We start from the raw sequence: 23,110 nt of genomic DNA, 5'->3' as shown, positions 1-23,110 counted from the left end.
AACGATATTCTCCATCTTCCAATCATATTGGGAATTAAGTTTGCCTCAGATGGAAAATCAGAGGGAGTAAGTGCCTGACTTTCAAAGTATGGCAGCAGGATTGCAAATTTGCAATATAACATAAATTTGCAAAATGAAGAAATGAGGAGCAGCGTTAAAATGTGAGCTTCTACACACGGTATTACTTTGGCGTTGTTACTTTGGCATTGGATTAAACAGAGAGAGAAAACCCAATTATTTTTTCTGAAGTCTTTCCTCCCGATATGGAACCAGTCAACCAGTAATGTCTGTGATTTACACTTGCAAATCATTAGCTGATTAAGCAAACAGTTTCCTCACCAATGTCATTGAACAAGGCATTGTCTGTTTCTTCATAGTCTGGATGCACAATTATTTGCTCAACATCAAATTTCTGTTCATTCAGTTCGGTTTGACCTATGTTGTGTTTCCCGAGTAGTACTTGATAGTGCTTGGCTTGAGTGCTACAAGTCATTGGAGTGGTAAAAGTAATTAGATTCTCATAGAAAATCAATACACTGATGAAGTTCCATTAAACAGTCATATGCAGAGCAACCCATAAAGAAAACATTGGATTGTACTGGCAGGTAATTACAAGATCTTATTGCCTTTAGCATGTAAAATGGATCATTTTAAAACAATAATACTATTGAAATATTTTTAAAAAGTCAATGTTTACTCTTACTATCTATGTTATTTCATTTATATATTCTTTATTTCATATCACATTACTTTTTTGAAAATTATTTCTTATCTATTTTTGTAGAATATGGTTTTTATAACCATATACATAACTAGTTAGCTCAACAGGCTGGAGTATTGTTCAGATCAAGGCCAATGGTGTAGATTCGAATCCTGTTATGATTAAGCTGGACTTTGACCTGTCTACATTCTTTGCCTCTGAGAGTAGAAGGCAACACTAACCATAAGACCATAAGAAATAGGAACAGGAGCAGGCCGTTCGGCCCCTCAAGCCTGCTCCACCATTTAATAGGATCATGTCTGATCCAACATTCCTCACGTCCACTTTCTACATTTTTCCTGTAGCCCCTGATTTCCCTACTGATCAAGAATATATCTATTTCAGCCAATAATATACACAAAGACTGCCCCCACAGCTCCCTGTGGCAAGGAGCTCCAAAGACTCTCAACCCTCTGAGAGAAGAAATTCCTTCTCATCTCAGTCTTAAATTGGTGCCCCTTTATTCTGAGACTATGGCTCCTGGTCCTAGACGCTCCCACGAGGGGAAACATCCTCTCAGCATTTAGTCTGTCAAATCCCTTAAGAATCTTGTATGTTTCAATGAGAGCACCCCTCACTTTTCTAAACTCAAGTGAGTAGAGTCCTAATCCGTTTAGTCTTGCTCATAAGACAATCACTATATACTGGGGGTCATCCTAGCAAACCTTCTCTGAACTGCCTCCAATGAAATGATATTCTTCCTTAAGTAAGAGGACCAAAACTACTCCCAGTACTCCAGATGTTGTCTCACCAGCACCTTATACAGTTGCAGTAAGACTTCCCTACTCTTATACTGTAATCCACTTGAAATAAGGGCCAATGTTTCATTAGTCTTCCCAATTATTACCTGCTGCACTTGTGTGCTAGCTTTCAGAGTTTTGTGCACAAGAACCCCAATTCCCTTTGCGTTGGAGCTTTCTGCAGGTTCTCTCCATTTGAATAACACTCTGTTCTCTCTTACAACATGAACAGCTTTACATTTTCTTACACTATACTCCATTTGCCAACTTTTTGCTCACTGACAAAATCATTAACAAAAAAAATTGCCAAGAAAACATTTCATTGTGAAGCATCAGCAGACAATGAGCTAATGACCTGCTTTCAGGGAGAGCACATAAGGAATAAAATTAACTTAATATTCTGTGCTTACACCAGTCAACTGTTCGCTTTTGAGCTGAGACTCATTTAATATTATCTGGTAAGGCTGATAAGATATTCAAGAGTCTAGCATTTGCAAATGTACATGTAACAAGAGGCTTAAAGTAATGCAACAAGTCTATTAATGCAGACTTCATTAACTAGATGGATTGAATCAGCAAAGAAAGAACTGTGGCAATTTTCAGAAAACAGTGCATAACAATGGTTAATATTTAAGGAACAATGTATGCATTGCAACAGTTATACATTCTTTCGGGAAATATGGCCCAACCATAATTAATAAAATAAATTATGGATAGAATTAGGTCCAAAGAGAAGCCAAGTAAAGTTGCTAGAAAAAGTAGCTAGCCTGAGAATTGGGAGTAGTTTAGAATTCAGTAAAGGGTGACCAAGACGTTGATTAAGAGGTGTAGAGTTTGAGAGTAAACTTGCAAGCGACGTAAGACCTTACAAAAGTTTCTGTAAAAACATACAAAGAACAAAACCAGTGAAGACAAATGTAGGACCCTTACCTTTGAAATAGGAGAAATATTAACAGTGAACAAGGAAAAATGCTGGAGTCTAATAAAAAGGATGTGATAACAGGACACTAAAAAATACCAGCGGGATTACACAAAGTTTACATGGATTTATGAAAGGGAAACCAAGTTTGATAATCCTACTGGAATTTTTTTAAGAATGTAACAATTAGATTTGATGAGGGACAATTAGTGGATGTGGTGTATTTAGCTTTACAGAAAGCTTATGATAAAGTCCCACATTGGAGATTATTATGCAAAATCAAAGCACATGGGATTTAATGGTAACATAGCGGCAAAGACTGAAAATTTGTTGCAGATAGGAAAAAGTGAGTAGTAATAAATTGTTTATTTCTGGAGTGGAAGCTTGTGGTAAATAGGATAACACCGGGATTAGTGCTTGGGTCACAACTATTCACAGAACATACCAACGACTTGGATGACACAATCAAATATAATATTTCCGAGATCGTTGATGTCATAACGAGGGCCTGTATGAGTAGTGAGGAAGACCCAAAGAGGCTTCAGGACAATTCAGACATGTTGAGTTCATAGGCAAATTAATAGCAGATGCAGTATAACATGGATAAATGTGAAGTTATTCACTTTGGAACGATAAACAGATGGCAGAGTATTACTTAAATGGTGATAGATTGGGAAATGCTGATATGCACAGGGACCTTTGTGTCCTTGTACATTGGCCATTGAAAGAAAGCACACAGATACAGCAAAAAATTAGGAAGGTAAATAACATGTCAGCTTTCATTGCAAGAGGATTTGAGTACAGGGCAAGGACAATTTATGCAGCTGTACATGGCCTTGATGAAATCACAGCAGGAGCATTATGTGGAGTTTTAGCCCTCTTGCCTAAAAAGAATTATACTTGCCATAGACATAGCGAAGGTTCACCACACTGATTATTGGGAAGACAGATTTGTCATTTGAGAAGAGATTGGATCTGTAATTACTAGAGTTTAGAAGAATGAGGGATTTCATTGAAACATGAAAAATTCTGACAAGGCTGGAGAGTCTGGATGTAGGGATATTTTTTCTCCAGGCTGAGGGTACCAGAACAAGGGACCATGGTCTCAGGATATGCCATTTCAGACTGAGTTAAGGGGAAATTTCTACACTCTGAGGGCGATGATCCTGTGAAGTTCAATACTACAGAAGTCTTTGGATGTGAAGTCGCTGAATACATTTAAGAAATAAACAGATACATTTATAGAAGCCAAGGGTATCAAGGGATTACAGGGAGAGAGTGGCAGTATGGTATTGAAGCAGATAATCAACCATAATCATGTTGAATTTATTTTTTATGTTTTTTTGTTTCACAATTCCGCATCTGATAATGATTACTTCTTCCTTTAACATAGCATGACCAAAATTGTTCTCCTACACTTTATTGCACTATCATATTGAACAGTGACTTTAAAAATTGCTAGAAAACTAAAACAACCCATCATTTATGCATTCACAATTGCTGAAGTTTTCATGATGATCCAACGGTTTTACCTCAGTTTGGAAGTAAAAATTGATAAGTCATGGTAATGGAAAGGATCAACCTCCTATAATGACTGGAAATGTTCAATAAAATTCTTTATCAATTCACTTTTTATCCGAATATTGATATTTTAATGGTTAACCATAATCCATTTTATGTCCATCAAAATCTATCTCTTCCAGATTATACTAAAGCAATTATTGTGCATCTCTAAGGACGTACCTTGCCTCTAAGCAATGAGCTGCTGTAAGAACCCAACAGGGTGCAATCAAGGTTCCTCCACATTGGTGTCCTGCGTCATAAATATTTAGCGGAACTTTTAGTTGCACAGATGCCTGCCAAGGATGCCTGCCACGAGCTGTCTTCAGTCCACCATAGATGCGGCTTAAATTTCTTCTCAATCCTACCTTTCCACAATTTTCAAAAAAAGTTGGGAGCACAGATGTAGGGTCAGGCTCTGCTTCAGGTGCCTCAGTAGTTTCTACAACGGAATGCAAAATACTTTAAGTTAGTGTTAAAGAGCTTTAGCTCCTATACCATACCATATGGTGAAAAATGAAACGACATGGAATGAGAAGTGTTATTTCTGTCAGCATCCATCTCAAAGAATTCCACTCGAGAAAATCATGATTAGAATATTGGGGAGAAGTTTGTATTCATTTCAGGATAATTGTCTGAAGCAGTGCAATAGATTGGGGTATTTAGAATTTAGGTGAATTACACCTAAAGCTGTTTAACGTCATATATAATCCAGGATATTTTGTGTTGATTCATGCCCACCAAGCCTTTTTGGTGGTATTAATCTTGGCTCTGGTGTCAGGTGAAGAAGAACAACCACAGGATGTATCAGGCAGAATTGGCTCATCCTTCTTAATCAGTAAGTAGTTTTATTCATATTACTTCATAGTTAGTTACACTGTATCTAAGACACATGATTGAGTTTTGAGTTGCATCAGACTCAACTTTAGTGTAAGCACACATTAGTACTTTAGCTGGTTTATAGTTCGATATGTCTGAATTAAGCCCCACCCAAAAAAATGGCTGCACATCCCCAGTTACTAAAAGGCTATTCAAACTGCATTCATTTTCTTAGCTGCACTGGAACTGGTATTTATGTTTTCAAAGATTTCCCATATCATAAAAATTTTGGTTTACTGAGAAATTACTACTCCCTGAAAGTAGCCTTGTAAGTAGATAAGGTGGTAAAGAAGGTGTGTCGCATGCTTGCCCTTATTGGGCAGGGAATTGAGTACAAGAGTCAGGATGTCGTGTTGCAGCTTTATAAGACTTTGGTTAGGCCACATATAGAGTATTGCATTCAATGCTATTTGCCACATTACAGGAAGGATGTGGAGGCTTTGGAGAGGGTACAGAAGAGGTTTATCAGAATGCTGCCTGGATTACAGGGTATGAGCTATAAGGACAGGGTAGAAAAACTTGGGCTGTTTTCTCCTGAGCGGCGTAGGCTGAGGGGAGACTTGATAGAAGTCTATAAAATTATGAGACGCATTGATAGGGTTGACAGTCAGAATCTATTTCTCAGAGTTAAAATGTCTACTGCTAGAGGGCATGCATTTAAGGTTAGGGGGGAACATTCAAAGGAGATATGGGGGACAAACTTTTTACACAGAGAGTGGTAGGAGTCTGGAATGCACTGCCGAGAGTGGTGGTGGAGGCAAATACAATACGGACATTTAAAGGACTTTCAGATTAACACATGAATATGCAGGGAATGGAGGGATATGGACCAATGGCAGGCAGAAGGGATTAGTTCCATTTGACTTCATGTTTGGCAAAACATCATGAGCCGAAGGGCCCGTTCCTGTGCTGTACAGTTCTATTTTCTTAAGACGGCAGCAGTGTCAGGCGGCTGAGCTCGGGACTTGTCTGCTCCCGTCGGCTTTCTTTCTATTTTTTCCCTCTTTTTACTTTTGCTCTTTTTCTTTCTTTTCCTGTCAGCCTGGAGGGTGGCAGGTGAAGGAGGAGGCCTCTGGCAGCGGAGGCAGCAGCAATGCCAGGACAAGCCAGCATGGTTCCACCTCAGCCTGGGGTCTTCCAGCAAACAAGGAACAGGTCCCGGCTGACTCCCCCAGCCTGGGCTCGCAGGCTAGATTGAGGCTCCAGGTCTGCAGCTAGGTCTGGGCGCCTGAAGGAGGAGAAAGGTGGTCTTGGCCTGGCATTGTGGCATAGGCTTCTGGACCAGTATTCCACAGGTCTGCTGTGGTGCTTACGTCTTTCTGCATCTTCAGGGTATTCCAGCATTCCTTAATTGGCTTTTCCCAAGTTCAGGAGCCGTTGACTGAACTGTGTTGGGTCGTGGATAACTTTGCGCCTGTAAATTAACTTCAATTTCAATTTCAATTAGCCTTGGGATGTTCTTTCTGATTGTGTCCAGTGCAGAAGCTCTACCCGTCAGTGTTCAATTTTCATGTTGTCTTTCACAGAGAATGTTAGGACCTTTGGAAAGCCATGCAAGGGATGCACTTGAAATGACGTAAGAGATAAGTGCTGCTTGCTGTGAAGAGGGGCCAAAGAAAAATTGGGGTTCCTTTCATTGAAACTGAGAAAGTTAAGAGTGGAGTTTGAGAAAGGTATTCAAACCAAAGTTAGGACGATGGGGGAAGAAAGTAACTTCATGTTTTAAAACATTAAAGTTTTGAAATTTGAAAATTTGATATTGGAAATTTTAAAAATCTCTGCATTTTCTCCTCACTTTTGAAGTAAAACTGACTGCAGACCAAATCTTTGAAGGTAGAAATTCCAAGCATCCCATGACCAGATTTTCAGAATCAGGAGCAATGGAATTTGCGAGGATGCCTCCCAGAATCCAGAGGGTGTTAAGGCAGCTGAAGCAGTATGACATGGTAACTGGAATGGATACAGAGGAAACACCAGATTACTGCTGACACGCTGTCAATGGTCCAGGTGAAGTAGGCAAACAATTGTCCAAGAACTCAACGTATTTAAGGCATTAACCGTTCACTTATTTATGAGCCACAGTGAAGAAATTGCAGGAATTTTGTTAGGTTCAATTATGTGATGAAGAATGTGCACAGATCCATATTGTTCTGCCTTGATGACTGGCTGAGATTTATCCTTAATAAATCTGCTCTGTGAAGTGGTTTGAACAATGCTGTCACATTAATGTTATTAATGTCCGTTTGGTCTATATAAAAATTTTCTAATCCTACAATCTCTCCGTATGGACATCTATCAAAAGATCCACCAAGGACATCTAGGTACTTGCACATGTCAGGTCAGATTGGATCAATCTGCTTGGGGCCTGGTATTTCATGTTCCCTTGATGCTATGGTCTCTCACTGTGCTACCTGCACGATTCATGTGACAGCCTCTTCCATTATCCTGGTTTGAAGTTTGGCTATGGAAATGCTTTAGCATTGATACCTTTGAGCTTCAGGAGTAGCTTTTGTCATTTCAGTCAACTGTTATTCCTGTTGGTTTAAAACCTGGGAATTCAGCTGGTCCATTTCAGGGACTAGGATAACCTCTTTCAAGAAATTGTTTTCCATGCATGGAATCCTGGACCTGATTATCTCTAATAATTCTAAATGTTAGAATTTTCTTGATGAGTGTTTCCAATCCTTTGCATCCTCACTTGGGTTTGCTTATGTCACACGCTTGAGTTACCCTCAAGCCAATGGCAAAGCTCAGAGGCCTCATCATAAATACCTCTGAGAAAGAATGAAGATTTCCATTTAGGCGTACTCAACTATAGCTCTACACGGGTACATGTCTTCACCCCATGCCAACTTTTGAAGGGTAGAAGACTACAAACCCAGCATCCCTCACTTTCTTAGGCAGTGATGCCAAGTGTCACAATGCAGGACAATGAATAAGTACAACAGAAAAATAAGTGTTATACGAGAGATGTTATACAAGGGCCTTCCACCTTAAACCAGAGATACAAGACTCATGGCTTGCTACATCCCCAGTATGTACATGAGGACTAGGCTCTTGATTGGCTCACTACTGTCTGAAGACCCCCACGTCTGGGGTCTTGATTTCAGGAGAAGGTCTATTGGTGGCCTTGCCACTGGCTGATTGGATAGTAGTTCAGTAGACCTGCCTATAAAGAAACAACACAGATCTATTTCCTCTACAAGGAATTGTACCCTCTACAAGATTTTGCCCTAAGCCTGCAACTTTCATGCTGCTAGTTAGTATGACTGTCATCTATTTGTGTTGTAATGAGAAAATAAGACAGTACATGCAGAAGTGGTCTTATATAATCAGTGATGTAGTGGCAATGTCAGTAGTTATTATAGACCTACATAAAGATGCTATTTACACTAGTAATTCAGATCCAGGCTAATGATCTGGGGATATATGTTCAAATCCTGTCATGACAGATGACGAAATTTGAATTTAATAAAAATCTGATGATGTCCACGTAACCATTATCATAAAAAGTAATTTGGTTTATTGATGTCCTCTGTATTAAGGAAATCTGCAATTCTTACCTGATCTGGTTTACATGTGACTCCAGGCGCACAGCAATGTGGTTGACTCTTAACTGCTCTCTGAAATGGCCAAGAGAGCCAGTCAGTTCATGGACAACAAATGTCATCCTTGCCAGCGATACCACCTCTTATACAAGTGTGAAAGCTTTAACAAAATGGTATCCTTCAAAAGCCGAAGCATATTCTATGACGATGCTGTGGTTAATCATATACAACAGCACAAATATTTTAACTGTACTCACCAGTCTGGCACTGAGAGATTGCACAAAAGTCCCATTTCAGTTTTCCATTTGGTTGTTTAAAAAAGCACCAAGGCTTATCGTCATCATCTGGATTTCTAGTTGAAGAGAATGTTTAAAAAGCAAGATCAGATTTAATTGCTGGACATTGTTCTGAAAGTGTACGTCATTTCTATAGATTATTGCTGCCATTTCTACTTTTCCCCTTGTTTCCCCTCAGCACTAATTTGAATTTTAAAATTCCTTCTTCAGTTGAGAAAAATGCATTTCAACAAGACTATAGTCATTTGTTTTGCTCCTTTCTGTGTGCCTGAGGCTGAATGTCCTATTGACTGTAAACTGGACATCTTTCTTGCAATTTTTGAGCCCAAATCCCTTGAGGAAAAAAAAGATCCAACTTGAAGGGGTTTGTACAGCAACTCCATTTGTTTAGTTGGAGTCAAGCACTGAAAAGCCCTGACTTAAACAGTATTACTTACAATAGCAAGCATGTTTGCCTATTATGTCACCATGGGCACTGCTCTGCATATTATTAATGCAGGTTGAATGCACTAAATATACTCGTTTTAGTGTCTGATATTATGGATTTCTAAAGGCCAGTGAGCTGCAGATGCAGCCAAGTATGTTACTGGTTCTAGTATAATTCAGGTTAGGGTTTAGATGGGAATTAGGCTCGTAGAGGACTGCACTCTGAACATATTAGAAGGAGTGCTGCTCCCAGTGGTAGGATTGGAAGTGGGTGCTGCCTCTGCTCATTTGTCAGGGGCTGCAATACCCACATTGTAAACTGAAAATGCATGTGGAGGGCATGTGCCTCACATGCAAACATACTGTGGGGCAGGGTATCAGCTGACTAAATTATAGCTCCAGTGGGCTATAAAAGACAAGTTCTCCACAAGTCATTCAAAGCATTTCTGGCTGACTCAGCCTCTGTCTCTCCTGAAACCTCCCATCAGTTGTCTTCCATCCTTTGTCACTTTCATCTGGAACCTCACCTTCTTGGATCCCCATTGTTACCGCTCCCCCTGAACTCTTCATTCATCACGATGTCTTTAGACAGACAAAGAGCAGTCCCATGGTTCAGCTTTACCGTCCTGCAGGTTCTCCACCAGGTCATCGAGAAACACTGGGAAGTGTTCTTTCCCAGGGATGACAGCAGGAGACACTTTTGGTTGACAAAGAGATTACATGGGAAGTAAGCAATGTCAGATCCATTCATGAAGCTGGATGCAATACCAGAAAAGGATCAACGACTTCCCTGGATTGACCAGGATAGAAGGTGATGTGATATTGCATCAATGGCCTCTCATGTGGCAATCAAACAAAGGAATCTTGCATATGGGAAGGGAAACCAGGCTAGAAAATGTGTTCTTTTGGTCAGTGTCAGATGGTAATAGAGGTCAGACTGGGTAAGAGTTGTGTAGGATAAGGCAACTGAGTATCAGTTAAAATGTGTACTTGTATATGGCATGGGGATGCAATAGGACAAAGGAGTTAGATGTCACTTGAAGTGTCACTAAGTCTCCACTTTTTCTTACAGGATGAGGAAACATTCAATGCCAGGGAGGGCTAAGAATGGGGGAGGAGTGGTTGAACTCAAAGTGACAACATTTATGAGTAGGGATATTATGGGTGAGCAGGGGGGTTAGTCTGATGTAGATGAGGAGGCTGGACTAGTTAGCCAACAGAGTGAGAATGCCTTCAAGATATTGTCGAGATATTAACACATTAAAGAAATGTGCAGAACTGATAAACATCCTGATAGACTGAGCTGTTCCTAATGTCTTTCTTGGTGTTCTCCATTGTAATTTGTTGCCATGAGCACAAAATACCAAACAAAATTGTGGAAAAAGAGAAGATTTCACCTCTAATTGAGACCTACAACACCCAGTGAATGATTGTCATATCTCTTTCTCTCTTGTTCTCCAACAGCATGATTACATTACACTCACACAGGTTTCGAAAGGGTTGCACAGAGGATCGGAAACTCATGTTGTTGATCACTTTGTTGATACCAGCAGCTGAGGCAGGCTGGCTCAGCTTCACCTCCTAAGTGTGGGAGGACTCCTGTGGTTCAGGCCAGGTTTACGCCTGTACTGATGGTGGGTCTCTAGCCCTGAATCATAATATGCCAGCTGCAGATGCAGATGTAAACAGGGATACACAGGAACATCGGGCAGTGGAGCCAGAGATTATATAGAACAGTGCATGGACTGCACAGAAACCCATCCATTTGTTGAATTCTGTCATGGTTTCATCAAGTGGGTGCATGCTTTTCTGTGGAAAGGCTGTTGACTGACATTGAGATGAAAGTCCAAAATGTATTCATTCTGCTACTCTGACCTTGGGCTCAGTACAGCAGTGGCTAAGTCAGAAGTACATGAGGCACCTGAACTCCTCAGGAATACAAGAGATGTGATTACTTCCTGATTGAGAGCTGACTGCCCTGTTTGGGTTCTCTCGGGGCACTTCCAGGATAAGTAGACATTTCTCATCCCCTCTGCTGGTGATTCCAGATCTTTGAATAGGAGAGGCCCTGGAGGGTGCCTCTGTACCATTACAGGTGTCCCCCACTAGGCTGGGGCCCCAAAGCTGCCAGATGGCATGCACAGGCAGATGGGTATCACTCTCAGCAGTCTGCCTGGTCTGTTGTTGGAGCAACACCAAGGCATAACTATTGCATGAGAAAAAAATGAGATATATTGAGGAGACAATGGTGGCAATGGGCATTGAGACACTATAAAGTTATACGCGTGTATATATAGATAGAAAACATATTACTTACTTGATATTGTGCATATTATGCAATTTTGTTGGGACATATTCTTTTGGAGGGCATACTGCATGGTTATGCTTTACGTTTGACAGTTGTTACTTGAATGAAGGGACTCACAGACATCTCACTTTGGTGTATTTTTTAGATATTCGTCTTTATGATTCATATTCTCAAATCAATACTACTTTCAGTATCTGCTGGCCTTCCACAAACCATTTGTTTAAGGTCACTTAAGAGCACGAGTAGTAATTTGCTGCTCAAACAATCCCTATCAATGTATGCCAGGAGCAGAAAGATGGCTGTGCAACATTTCAGTGATGTATGTGCCAGTACAAAGCCTGTATTCTCAAGGGATGTCAACTAGCTCCATCCAATGCGATAAAGATCCACTTTTCCTGGCCTCCTTGAGGGTAATGAACGTGATTAGTGATTTTTAAAAAAATCATTTATGGGATGATGACATTTTTGGTTAGGCCAGCATTTATTGCTAATTGCCATTGAGTAGTTGGTGCTAATCTACCTTCTTGATCTGTTGCAGTCCATGGGGTGTTGGTACACCACAGTATTGTTGGAAAGGGAGTTCTGGGGTTTTGACACAGTGATAGTGAAAAAATGGCAGTATAGTTCCAGGTCAGGATGAGGTGTGGCTTGGAGGGGAACTTACAGGTGTTTGTGTTCCCATATATCTGTCACCCTTGTCCTTTAAAGTGATAGAGCTCACAGATTTGCAAGGTGCTGTTCAAGGAGCCATAGTGAGTTCGCCTTTTATAGTTTATTCTTTAGATGGTACACATTACTTCAAAGGTGCGTCATTTGTGGAAGGAGTGATTGTCAATTAAGCGCGTGTTTTGTCCTGGATTATGTTGAGCTCTTTGAGTGTGTTTGGAGCTGCACCAATCCAGGCAAGTGGAGAACATTCCATCACACTCCTGATTTGTGGCCTGCAGTTGGTGGACAGGCTTTTGAGAGAGTGGAGGTGAATTACTTGCCACAGAATTTCTTGCATCTGATCTGTTCTTGTGGCTGCAGTCTTTATATGGCTGGTCCAGTTCAGTTTCTAATTGATGATAATTCCTAGGATGTTGCTTGGGTGTGCAACAATGGTAATGCCACTGAATGTCAATGGAAGAGCGTTAGGATCTCTCTCATTGGAGCTGGTCATTGCCTGGCACTTGTGTGGTTACTTGTCTCTTGGGGGTTGCTTAACACCAGTTGGCTGGATAGCTGCTTTGTGATGTATATGCCAACAGTGTGGGTTCAACCCCTACACCAGCTGAGGCTACCATGAAGGACTCTCCCTCTTAAACTCATGCTGCACCTGAGCTGTGGTGACCCACAAGTTAAACTACCACCAGTCATGTCTCTCTAGTGAGAGATCAATGCTATGGTCTGGTAAGACAATGGTGACTTTTACTTGTCACTTATTGGCACAGGTCTGAATATTGTCCAGGTCTCTTTGCATATGAACACGGACTTGTTTCAGCATCTGAGAAGTCATGACTGGTGCTGAACATTGTGCAATTGTTGGGCAACATCCCCAATTCTGATGGAGGGCAGGTGCACAGATGAAGCAGCTGAAGGTGGATATTTTGCAGTGATAGCCTGGGTCTGAGATAATTGCCACAGGACAATGATTGCCACTCCACCATTGACATGCCTCTAATTTTAATAACTCCAACTCATGTTGCAAAACTAAAATTTTGGATCTCACCTACAAATAAATGTCCCACCTTCCTTTTCTCCTACCTTTACAGTCCCATTAAAGTACACCCTGTGTATTTACAGAATTTTTTTTACCTGCAAAACCTGTGATCTCCAATGCCAGTTTCTTCAGCTTGAGGCCCAAATATATTGATATGTTTCTTTAGAAGCAAGTGTGAGCTCCAGTATAAACACTCTTTCCCCTGTTGTGTTACACCAACATTGCCTCTGTAATTTTCACCATTTTCCTCATAACAGTCATTGGAATCTGTAGAATGTTGAAGCCTAGAGTTACATGCAGGTGAATGTAAATTGAGTAATATCAAATATTCACCTTGGGGGTGAACAATATCCTGGCTCAAAAGTTCATTCCATATTTACCTGGTATTAAACCAAAGAATCATATCAAACAAATCTTCAATGAAAGAAAACACAATTATAGGAATTCAGCTGTCTTCTGAAATCATTCCAACATTGCAGAGATTTCATTTAGTACAGTTAAAGCTAACTTAATGGAAGTGTATTTGCTGCAAACAATAAAAGCTAATTCTGAATTATCGATTTAAAACTGTTAGTTAATCATCTGAGTTGATTTTATATATGTGAGTATGGAAATAAATAGAACATAAATAGAAAGCATTAATACCTGTTTCACAATATCGCCCTGTGTAGGATTTTGGACAGACGCAAAAGAAAGATCTTCTAGTCATGCCCCTTTTACAAATTCCACCATTTTTACAAGGGTTTCTCGAACATGTGCGAATTGCTAAGAGGAAGTGGTTGGAAAACATTGTTTAAACTTCATTACATCATCAAAGAAACATTAATTTCAGACTGCCACATTTCCTCTAAGTACTACAATTCCTTCTCTACTTTGAAACTGTTTGAATTTCAATAAAAGCAGAAGTAAACACTCAGAGAAAAACATAAGAAGGAATTGGCCCCCACTGTGCCTGATTTTTTGGGACCAATTTCCAGTCGTGTTCTCACAACTTACTTCCCCTGGAAGTGCACCACCTGATGATTTGTCAGCTGGAAGCATCTGAATATCTGTGCCATCTATTAAAAATGACCATTAGACCTATTGAATATGCTAATCAGGATGTGGTGCCTGGTTAATTGTATGTAATAACTACAGCTCAATGCCAGACTAAAGGTCAGACTTTCTTCAGAACTTCAAAATCAAACTTATCTTCTTCATGGAGCCACATCAAGCCTGGATAAAACTCATTTACTCCCCAACCATCCTCCAAGGATGATCAACACTAGTTGTTTTAGGAAACTAACAGCATGAACTCAAGTCTCTAATGGATAGCAGGAATCAGGAGTTCCACACAAGTTCTATTTCCCACTCCTCCTGGTTCACAAGTGTCTTCTTAACTGATTTTGACTGCAGGTTTTCAGATATAGCAAAATTAAATGTGAGATAACAAGGTGTAGAGCTGGATGAACACATCAGGCCAAGCAGCATCAGAGGAGCAGGAAAGCTGACGTTTTGGGTCTGGACCCTTCTTCAGAATCTCTCAAAATTCAGTGTGGTTGCTTGGGGCTTTTATGAGCAGTGGTGTTTTGATAAAGGCCCATTTTGGACTCTGGTTGGCACTTGCTTTCTTTAAGGCCCAGTTCCCCTCACAACCATAATTTACTTCTGTAAAAGAAAAAGTTTCCTGAGAAAATTTACCAAAAACTCTGTGGGAGTTTAGTTGTGTCATACTTTTTGATTTATCATCCCCCACCGGAATGACTCCCTGAGACTTTTACCTTTCTTGTTTGTGTTGTTATATTCTTGGAAGAACAGTTCATGTTACAATTAATTCCGTTTTCTTTTGCCTGCCATATTTGTTTTTATTTTGACTGATGTGCACTTTCTTGATATTCGTTCATGGGATGTGGGCATTGCTGACCAGGCAGCATTTATTGCCCAGAGGGCAGTTAAGAGTCAACCATATTGCTGTGGGTCTGGAGTCACATGTAGGCCAAACCAGGTAAGGGTCCCTAAAGGAAAGAACATTGGTGAACCAGATGGGTTTTTCCTGACAATCAGCAATGGTTTCATGGTCTTCATTAGACTCTTAGTTCCAGATTATTATTGATTTCAAATTACACCATCTGCCATGGCGGGATTCGAACCCTAGTCCCCAGAATTTTACCTGTGTCTCTGGATTAATAGTCTAGCAAAAGTACCACTAGGCCTTTGCCTAACCCTAAACTTGTTTGGTCAACACCCCATTCTATCTTTCTTCTCTTTAAAACTTTGCGAGGATGTTCCACTTTATTTTTTCACTGATACCATTTCGGAGCACTTTTATTCATGTTTCTTTTACCTGCTTGAATGCAAGGGGTGATTCCACGATCCCCCAACACTAGCAGTGGGGAGTGAAGTTATCTGTAAGATGAGCACTGGATCACGGAAACTCCTGCATCAGCTCCTCTATGATAATGGTTTTTAAGCAATGTCCTTTTGACTTTGACAGATTTCTTGACCACATTTGACAAAGCTCTATAAAAGGGTATATCACATTGAAAAGTAGGAACGGCTACCATACCTTTTTTACAGCTTGGTGGTTTGAATGGATAGTTGCACTTGCACTTGTAGTATGGTGGGTTAGTGGTTAGAACACACTCTCCATGCTTGCATGTATTCCTCCGACAGGGATTGTTCACTGCAATTTAAAGAACATTGTTTCAACATGTGTCTAGCTGCTAGGAGTTACAAACCAGAAAGAATTTGAATTTATGTAGCACCTTTCACATCCCCATTATGCCCTACAACATCCAAAATAGAAACAAGCAAGAAATCACCACTGGGTTATTTTTTAATTCATTCACAGAATGAGGGGTGTCACAGGCTAGGCTAGCATTTATTGCCTGTCCCTAATTGCCCAGAGGGCAGTTAAGAGTCAACCACATTGCTGTGAGTCTGGAGTCAATGTAGGCCAGACCATGTGACAATGGCAGTTTCCCTCTCTAAAGGGCATTAGTGAACCAGGTGGGATTTTCCAACAATCAACAATGGTTTCCTGGTCATCATTAGACTCTTGATTCCAGATTTTCTTTTTCTACATTGAATTCAAATTCCAGCATCTGTTGCGGCAGGATTCAAACCCTGGTCCCCAGAACATTACCTGGGTCTCTGGATTAACAGACCAGTGATAATACCACTAGGCCATCACCTTCCGCTATGGAATTAGTGAAATGCGATGTAGGAATCATGAATATTGTCCGATTTTTTTTGTTCATAGAATCCCTACAGTACGGAAAGAAGCCCTTCGGCCCAACAAGTCCACACAGACCCACCCAGACCCATCCCCCTTAACCCACCTAATCTACAAATCCTTGAACACTACGGACAATTTAGCATGGCCAATCCACCTAGCCTGCACATCTTTGGACTGTGGGAGGAAACCGGAACACCCGGAGGGGACCCACGCCGACATGGGGAGAATGTGCGAACTCTACACAGACAGTCGCCTGAGGGTGGAATTGAACCCAGGTCCCTGGCGCTGTGAGGCAGCAGTGCTAACCACTGAGCCACCGTGCTGCCCTTAATTGTTGATTCTGAACAATAACAACAGAGAAATGTTTTCCTGTCACTTCAAAAGTTGTAAAACAATTTTTAAAAATTGAAAGCTTTGAAAGCAATGCAAATCATCAAAAACATAATTTCCGTGCAATGAGCTATGGTGAGATTTTTGATAGAATAGAGTGACAAGTCCAGCCAGGCTGACTTTGATGTCTGGAGTAACTTGCTTCACCTTTTATGCTTTTTCACACAAACTACATGGCAAGATGCCAATTGTTGCTCATTATTGCTGATTAAACATCTTGTTGATGCCCCAACTTGCCTCACTAATTCAGATCCTCTCGTCTTACCAGACCCGCCAAACAAGCTCAATGTCAGGATTCAGCTTACCACTTGCTCTGAACAATTTCCATTTTGGCCATTGAGCAGCAACAATCAAGGAACACTCCATGGATATCAGCCACATACACCTCACGTCCATAAACATTGGCAGCTGCCATACACCACTCTCATGACCAATGTCCAATCCACTTGTAGGACATTTCCACACTTCAGTGTTACACCTTGGGTGCTCCAGCAATGGTCATTGTAATGCTGCAACAACTACATTGTGCTGAAGGCTGTTCGCTCACTGACATGGTGCTCACCCACTCTGAACCTACCTGGATGCTCATAGCAACACTGCCTTACATCACCTTTGTGCACTTTGCCCCTTCAGCTAGAGATACCCATTTCATAATACTGCTGCCTTGCTGTGCCATTTGCTACAGACACAAAGCCTTGCCATTGTTGTCGGCAGGTCTCAGTCAAGTTATGGGGTTAAGCTTTGCTCAAGGAGTCCAGCACAGTAAGCCAAGGACACCATCAGCTATCGGTCCAGGATCTGCTCGGGTTGTTCAGGGTCACAATCCTGTCCTCATAAAGGATGGGGAGCTGAATCACCCACTTTGACTGTTTCTGCTCCATTGGGGGCTGTTTTCCTCCTGGAATGAGAGAGAGGCAGATGAAAGTGGTTACCACAGCTTTTACTTTTGGCGCAGAGAGGGATGTGTCCCAAGTGAGTGAGTGGGTATTGCAAAGGCATGCAAGATTAGTGGTGTCAGGGGTTCAGGATAGGTGAGTGTGAGTGTAGAAGTTTTTGCAGGCAATAGTGACAGTGGTAGAGCACGAGCCTTGGTGGTAGGTGGGTACAGCAGCAGAGATAGCGAGTGTGAGGTATCAAAGAGAAGGTGATGGCATGTACCTGGACAGATTGATGAAGGACATTCACCTTCCTACAGTGCTGGGCATTCCTTTAGAAAACGGAGTCAGTTTTAACCTGGATGACAACCTTGAACCAGTCTGGCATGGGGGAGGAGGAAATCCTGTGTCTCACCACTCCATCTGGCAGGACCTCCTGGACTCTGCTCACAAAGTGGGAGCAATGATATCCCCCTGTCTACCATGTGTGGGGCAAATCTCAGGAACCTTGCAGGGGAGCTTCAGGCTGATAGTGCTTGTCCAAGTGTACCACAGGTTTCTGAAGATGGTGTGAGCACAAGGGTTGATAGTCTTTAAGTGGATATCCGCTGAGTTGGTGGGCTTTTCTAGGAATGGTTTGTGGTAAAATGGGGCCAGAATGTGGCCTTGAGGGGCACCATAGGAGTGTGGTAGGTAATTAATGAGGTGGGTTTGGTAACATACGGTGCGATACCTGCTAGGCCTGCTCGGCTAGATTTGGTTACTTTCTGCTCCAATAACATACAAGCTAGGAGCAAGTTATTGGAGGTCTGGGAAAATAAACTAAACAAATAAAATAACCTTGAACATTGTTTCACAAATTTGTTTCTGTGGCACATGGGCAAAGTTTGAAGTACTGCTGCCTACATTTTTTCGTACAAAGAAAGTCAAAAAACACAAACTCAATCATCAATGTTATGCAATAAAAATCAATACCATTTGTTCAAGATGTGTTGAAGTGTATCAGGAACAATGTTGCTCTCTGAATTCAAAAGTTGGAGAACTGCCCGAATTCCATAACAAAATCATAGGCTCTTGCAGTTTTAAAATAGACAACTTCTGAAAATTTGATTTTCTCTTAATAACGTAATTAGTTTTAGTTTATTCTCCAATATATACAGTGCACTTATGGTGCACAGCAATGTCTGTTGTCTAAAAGGCAAACTGCCTGAATACAGTAAAGTTTCTTGGGAATGTCTGGAAACTTGATATATTGGAGGCTGAGGATCTTCACTGTGATGTGGAGGTACCGGTGTTGGACTAGGGTGGGCAAAGTCAGAAGTCACACGACACCAGGTTATAGTCCAACAGGTTGAAATCACAAGCTTTTAGAGTGCTGCCCCTTCATCAGGTGAAGTGGCCTGATGACGGAGCAGCGTTTGGAAAGCTTCTGCTTTCAAATAAATCTGCTCAATTCTAACCTGGTATTGTGTGGCTTCTGACTTTGATCTTTATTGTGACAGAAAGTGCAAAGCTGCTTCCAGATGGTCCTCATTTGTTGTTGTGGAGAAAGTCACACATCTCATTCACAAATTCTCACAACATTTTAGGACTTGCAAGCAGAACGTGTCCAGAGAGTTGACTCTCTGGAGGCAGATTCACTATTATTTGAAGTAGTGAATCAAGCATCTTCCGTGCTTTCTGTAGCTACTTGCCTCTTGCTGCTCCACAGTGATATCCCCAGCATTTGCCATGGCACCCAGGAACTTGGCAGGATATCTCTGCACCTTTTTTTAACAATGTCCGATAAGTCAATATCTTCCCTCTTGTAAATAGAAAAGTGCCCTGGCTAATTATTGATTTCATTATGGTACTTAAGAATTGTGACAAGACTATGCATGATGACGTCTATAAAGCTTTAATACACAAAATGGGTGGACTACTTTTTCACTAATATTTACTAACCCACTTTTGGAGGGATAAGAACTCTCAGATCATAGGCAAATATCTTTGGACTATATGCCTTTGTAAGCATGTTTCTAATTTTCCTAAAATTGGTAACGTGAGAAAGAAATAATCCCTATTTTATAAAGGACAATTTTGGACTCATAGAACTTTACAGTTCCGAAGGATTATTCATCCAATCATTTGTACTCTGTCCCTTCCCAAGAGCACTTTAGTTCATCCCACACTGCCAACCATTCCTGAATCTCTGTTTCTTTTTTTCTTTTCAAGTATTTGTCCATTCTGTTTTCATAATTAAGATTAAATCCAAAGATCTATGATTCCAAATGCTAACCATGTGTCACATAAAACTGCTTTTCCTCGTGTCATGAGAATTTCAGAAATAACAGTGGAATTAGACCAGTTGGTCCCTTAAAAGTGTGCTGCCATTCAGTAGAATCATGGCTGATCTGTTCTTATTTTGAATTGCACATTCTTATCAATTCCAATAATCGATGATTCCCTTGCCTAACAAAGTGTGCCTATCTCTGCCTTAAAAATATTTAATTACCATGCCTGCAGCACCTCTGAGCCAGAGTTCCAAGTTACATAGCTGTCAGAGAGAGAGAAAAAAAGTCTCCTCCATTCTATCCAAAAAGAGCAGTCCTCTATATTAAAACAGTGTCCCTAATTCGTGATAGTTTGCCCAATAATTTCTCCTTATTTACTCAACCTAAACCTGTCATAATTTCAAATGCCTTTATCAAATCACCTCTTGCTCTTCTCTGCTCTAAGGAGTCTGATCTCAACTTCTCCACATAACAGTAAATCTTATCCCTGGAAATGACCTGGAAAATCTCTTCTGTGTCCACTTCAAAGCCTATACATCATTCCTGTAGTTCGATGCCCAGAAAATAACACAACAGTCTAGCTGAGGACAAACTATGGTTTTATACAAGTTTAACTTCAATTCCTGGTTTTGGTACTCTATGTTTCTATTTATAAAGCATGGGGTCTTTGCCAATATAGCTAATATATCAATATGCCACCATATGTTATACGAAATGCTTTTGGCGATCTGTCCTGTCACCTTCAAAGATCTGTGCACAAAACCTCCAAATCATTCAGAACATAAGGCTTCTAAAAGTTGCCATTACCATTAGTGAGGAAGGTTTTTCTTTACATTTATACATGGCATTGTACACAGCACATGCAAATTTGATTGTGACTTAATAAAATATTGATTCAAATGCATTAAAATACATTCTAAATTTATTTATTCAGCATGTTAAGCAGATATTTTGCCCTCCTGGAAGAAAGAAACAAAGAGGAAAACACCAAGGATTCATGTTACCCAATGTGATTTGGGTTGCAGTATAGGAAGAATACATTATCGAATGATAGCAATAAAATTGGAGAAAGGTACAGTATCCTGGGCTGAATTAATTCATGGATTTCATTCCAGTTGATTTCTGGTTAGTTCATTGTTTTAAACTTAGTAGTTATGTGTTGCTTTTCATTTTAACACTATTGCTTGTTAAACATTACAAATTGTCAATAAATTAATGATGAAAGACACTGTTTAGAAAGATTGTTACCTAATTGACATGTCTTTCCTGTATAAAATGGATGACAATGACACTTGAACGTTTGGCCTTTCGTTTCACAGGTACCCTCATTCTCACAAGGATTTGCTAAACAAGGATCTGGAGAAAAGATTGAAGTAGCATTGTTATTTTTCACATGGTTTAATAGTGGAGCTCACAGTACATGAATTAATAATAACTTACAGTCTAAAGACAACTATTGGGTATATATTACTTCAAAATATTAAACAAGGCATAGGCTGACAGAAACACTCTCCAAGTTGTTATTGTAACCATCCAGAGGGATTTCATTTGGATAGGAGAAGAATTAAATCTCTGTTTTTTGCCCTAAATGGGCGTAGAGTTTGGGGTGGGGAAGATGGCATGGGAGGTTGGGGAGACCTTTGTGCGTGGAAATAACATAGGAGGGGGACAGCATGGGAAAGTGATCATGGTGGTAGCTAGGAATGGGAGATGACTTGAGGAGGTGAATGTATATGGGAGGTGGGCAGCTTGGGAGGAGGAGGAATGCACGGGAGGTATGGAATGGAAGTTAAGGATAAGAGGACGAAGGCAGGCCTATGACATATGAAATAGGGGATGGGAATAGCATAGGGAAATACATGCGATGGGGAATGGGATGGAACTGATAGGAGAGAAATGTGAGGAATATACGGGCATGGCATGAGAAGGATGGTATAGAAAAGGTAGAATAGCATGAGATGGGGTTTTAAAGAAGTACCCATTGTAATAAAGGTGCTGACAGTATCACAAAGGCTCTGCTCCACTTTGTTATGGCTCTCAGTTGGGTAGCTGCAGAAGGGAATTGGCTGCTGGCTACAACTCTGTTATTGCAAGCTCTGCTGTCCCACTATCATTTTGGGAAGAAGCTGGTCGAACTGAGTCTGGTACTGATTACCTTCTATAGCCAGTTGCTGTCACATTGGAGTAATACTTCGTACAAGTCAAGTGTCAGGGATGTGTCACAGGGTGTGTAAGAGAAGCCTGATAGCAGTATGCTCTGGAGTTAGATCATACATGCCATTGGTAAGAGTGAGTCTGGGGTCGTTGGATGTCTAGTCTCATCCTCATCACTGGAATGACTGACGCACTGCAGTACATACGAGATACTGAGTCTCATTTTAACTTGGGTCTTATCACCTAGCTCCTGTGACGTGCTGGTGGGTCCTGGGGTGCTGTGCAGAAGTTTTTTTTTTGAACAAATTTGGGCCAGTTGTTAAACCAGAGGAGGTGGTAACTGACAAGGAAGAGAGAGGTATCCCAGCAGCTCACATTATCCTGTGCAGCAATTACAGGACCCGAGAAGGTTTTGAATGAAGGAAACTGGAAAGACCAATTTCTGAGAGATGGAACAAACATTAGGTCCCTCATTAACAGATTCAAGGGCCAAAAGCACTTTGCAGATGGCCACCATGATGACTCAATAACAATATTGTATGGGGCATCTTTCAGGTACTCCAGGATGAAGAACTCCAAAATTAAACATTTTTGTTCCCATTTTATGATTAGAATGGCTAAATTGAGACTTATTAACTCCTTCTATTTGTTAAATCTTCTTATAAACCCTGCGTGAGTTATTATTTCTTTGAAATTCATTGAAGTTGTTTCCATGTCACAGGTCATGTGGGGAAAATCACAATTACAACTACATATAGGCTTGGAGATAGTAGGAACTGCAGATGCTGGAGAATCCGAGACAACAAGGTGCAGGGCTGGATGAACACAGCAGGCCAAGCAGCATCATAGGAGCAGAGAGGCTGACGTTTCGGGCCTAGACCCTTCATCAGAAAAGGGGGAGGGGAAGGGGGTTTTGAAATAAATAGGGAGAGAGTGGGAGGCGGATAGAAGAGGGATAGAGGAGAGGATAGGTGGAGAGGAAACAAACAGGTCGAAGAGGCGGGGATGGAGCCAGTAAAGGTGAGTGTAGGTAGGGAGTTAGGAAGGGGATAGGTCAGTCCAG

At 40.9% G+C, this 23,110-nt stretch overlaps 1 protein-coding gene across 1 annotated transcript in view; it reads right to left on the bottom strand.

Moving 5' to 3' along the window:
* Positions 1-310: 310 nt before the first annotated feature.
* The window catches only part of LOC125485619 (hyaluronan-binding protein 2-like), a 39,189-nt gene continuing 16,389 nt past the window's right edge, over positions 311-23,110 (bottom strand). Inside the window, exons 4-10 of the mRNA XM_048609203.1 lie at positions 21,142-21,249; positions 15,684-15,800; positions 13,784-13,903; positions 13,234-13,405; positions 8,664-8,758; positions 4,163-4,421; positions 311-482 (exon numbers count right to left, since the gene is read on the bottom strand). Of these exons, the coding sequence (XP_048465160.1) occupies positions 311-482; positions 4,163-4,421; positions 8,664-8,758; positions 13,234-13,405; positions 13,784-13,903; positions 15,684-15,800; positions 21,142-21,249 (1,043 nt within the window). The remainder of the gene's footprint in view (positions 483-4,162; positions 4,422-8,663; positions 8,759-13,233; positions 13,406-13,783; positions 13,904-15,683; positions 15,801-21,141; positions 21,250-23,110) is intronic.

This window comes from Rhincodon typus, chromosome 20 (assembly GCF_021869965.1).
Source record: "Rhincodon typus isolate 14 chromosome 20, sRhiTyp1.1, whole genome shotgun sequence".
Taxonomy (NCBI): Eukaryota; Metazoa; Chordata; class Chondrichthyes; order Orectolobiformes; family Rhincodontidae; genus Rhincodon; species Rhincodon typus.
The sequence above is the reverse complement of the archived record's forward strand: the minus strand, read 5'-3'. Positions and strand labels throughout refer to the sequence as shown.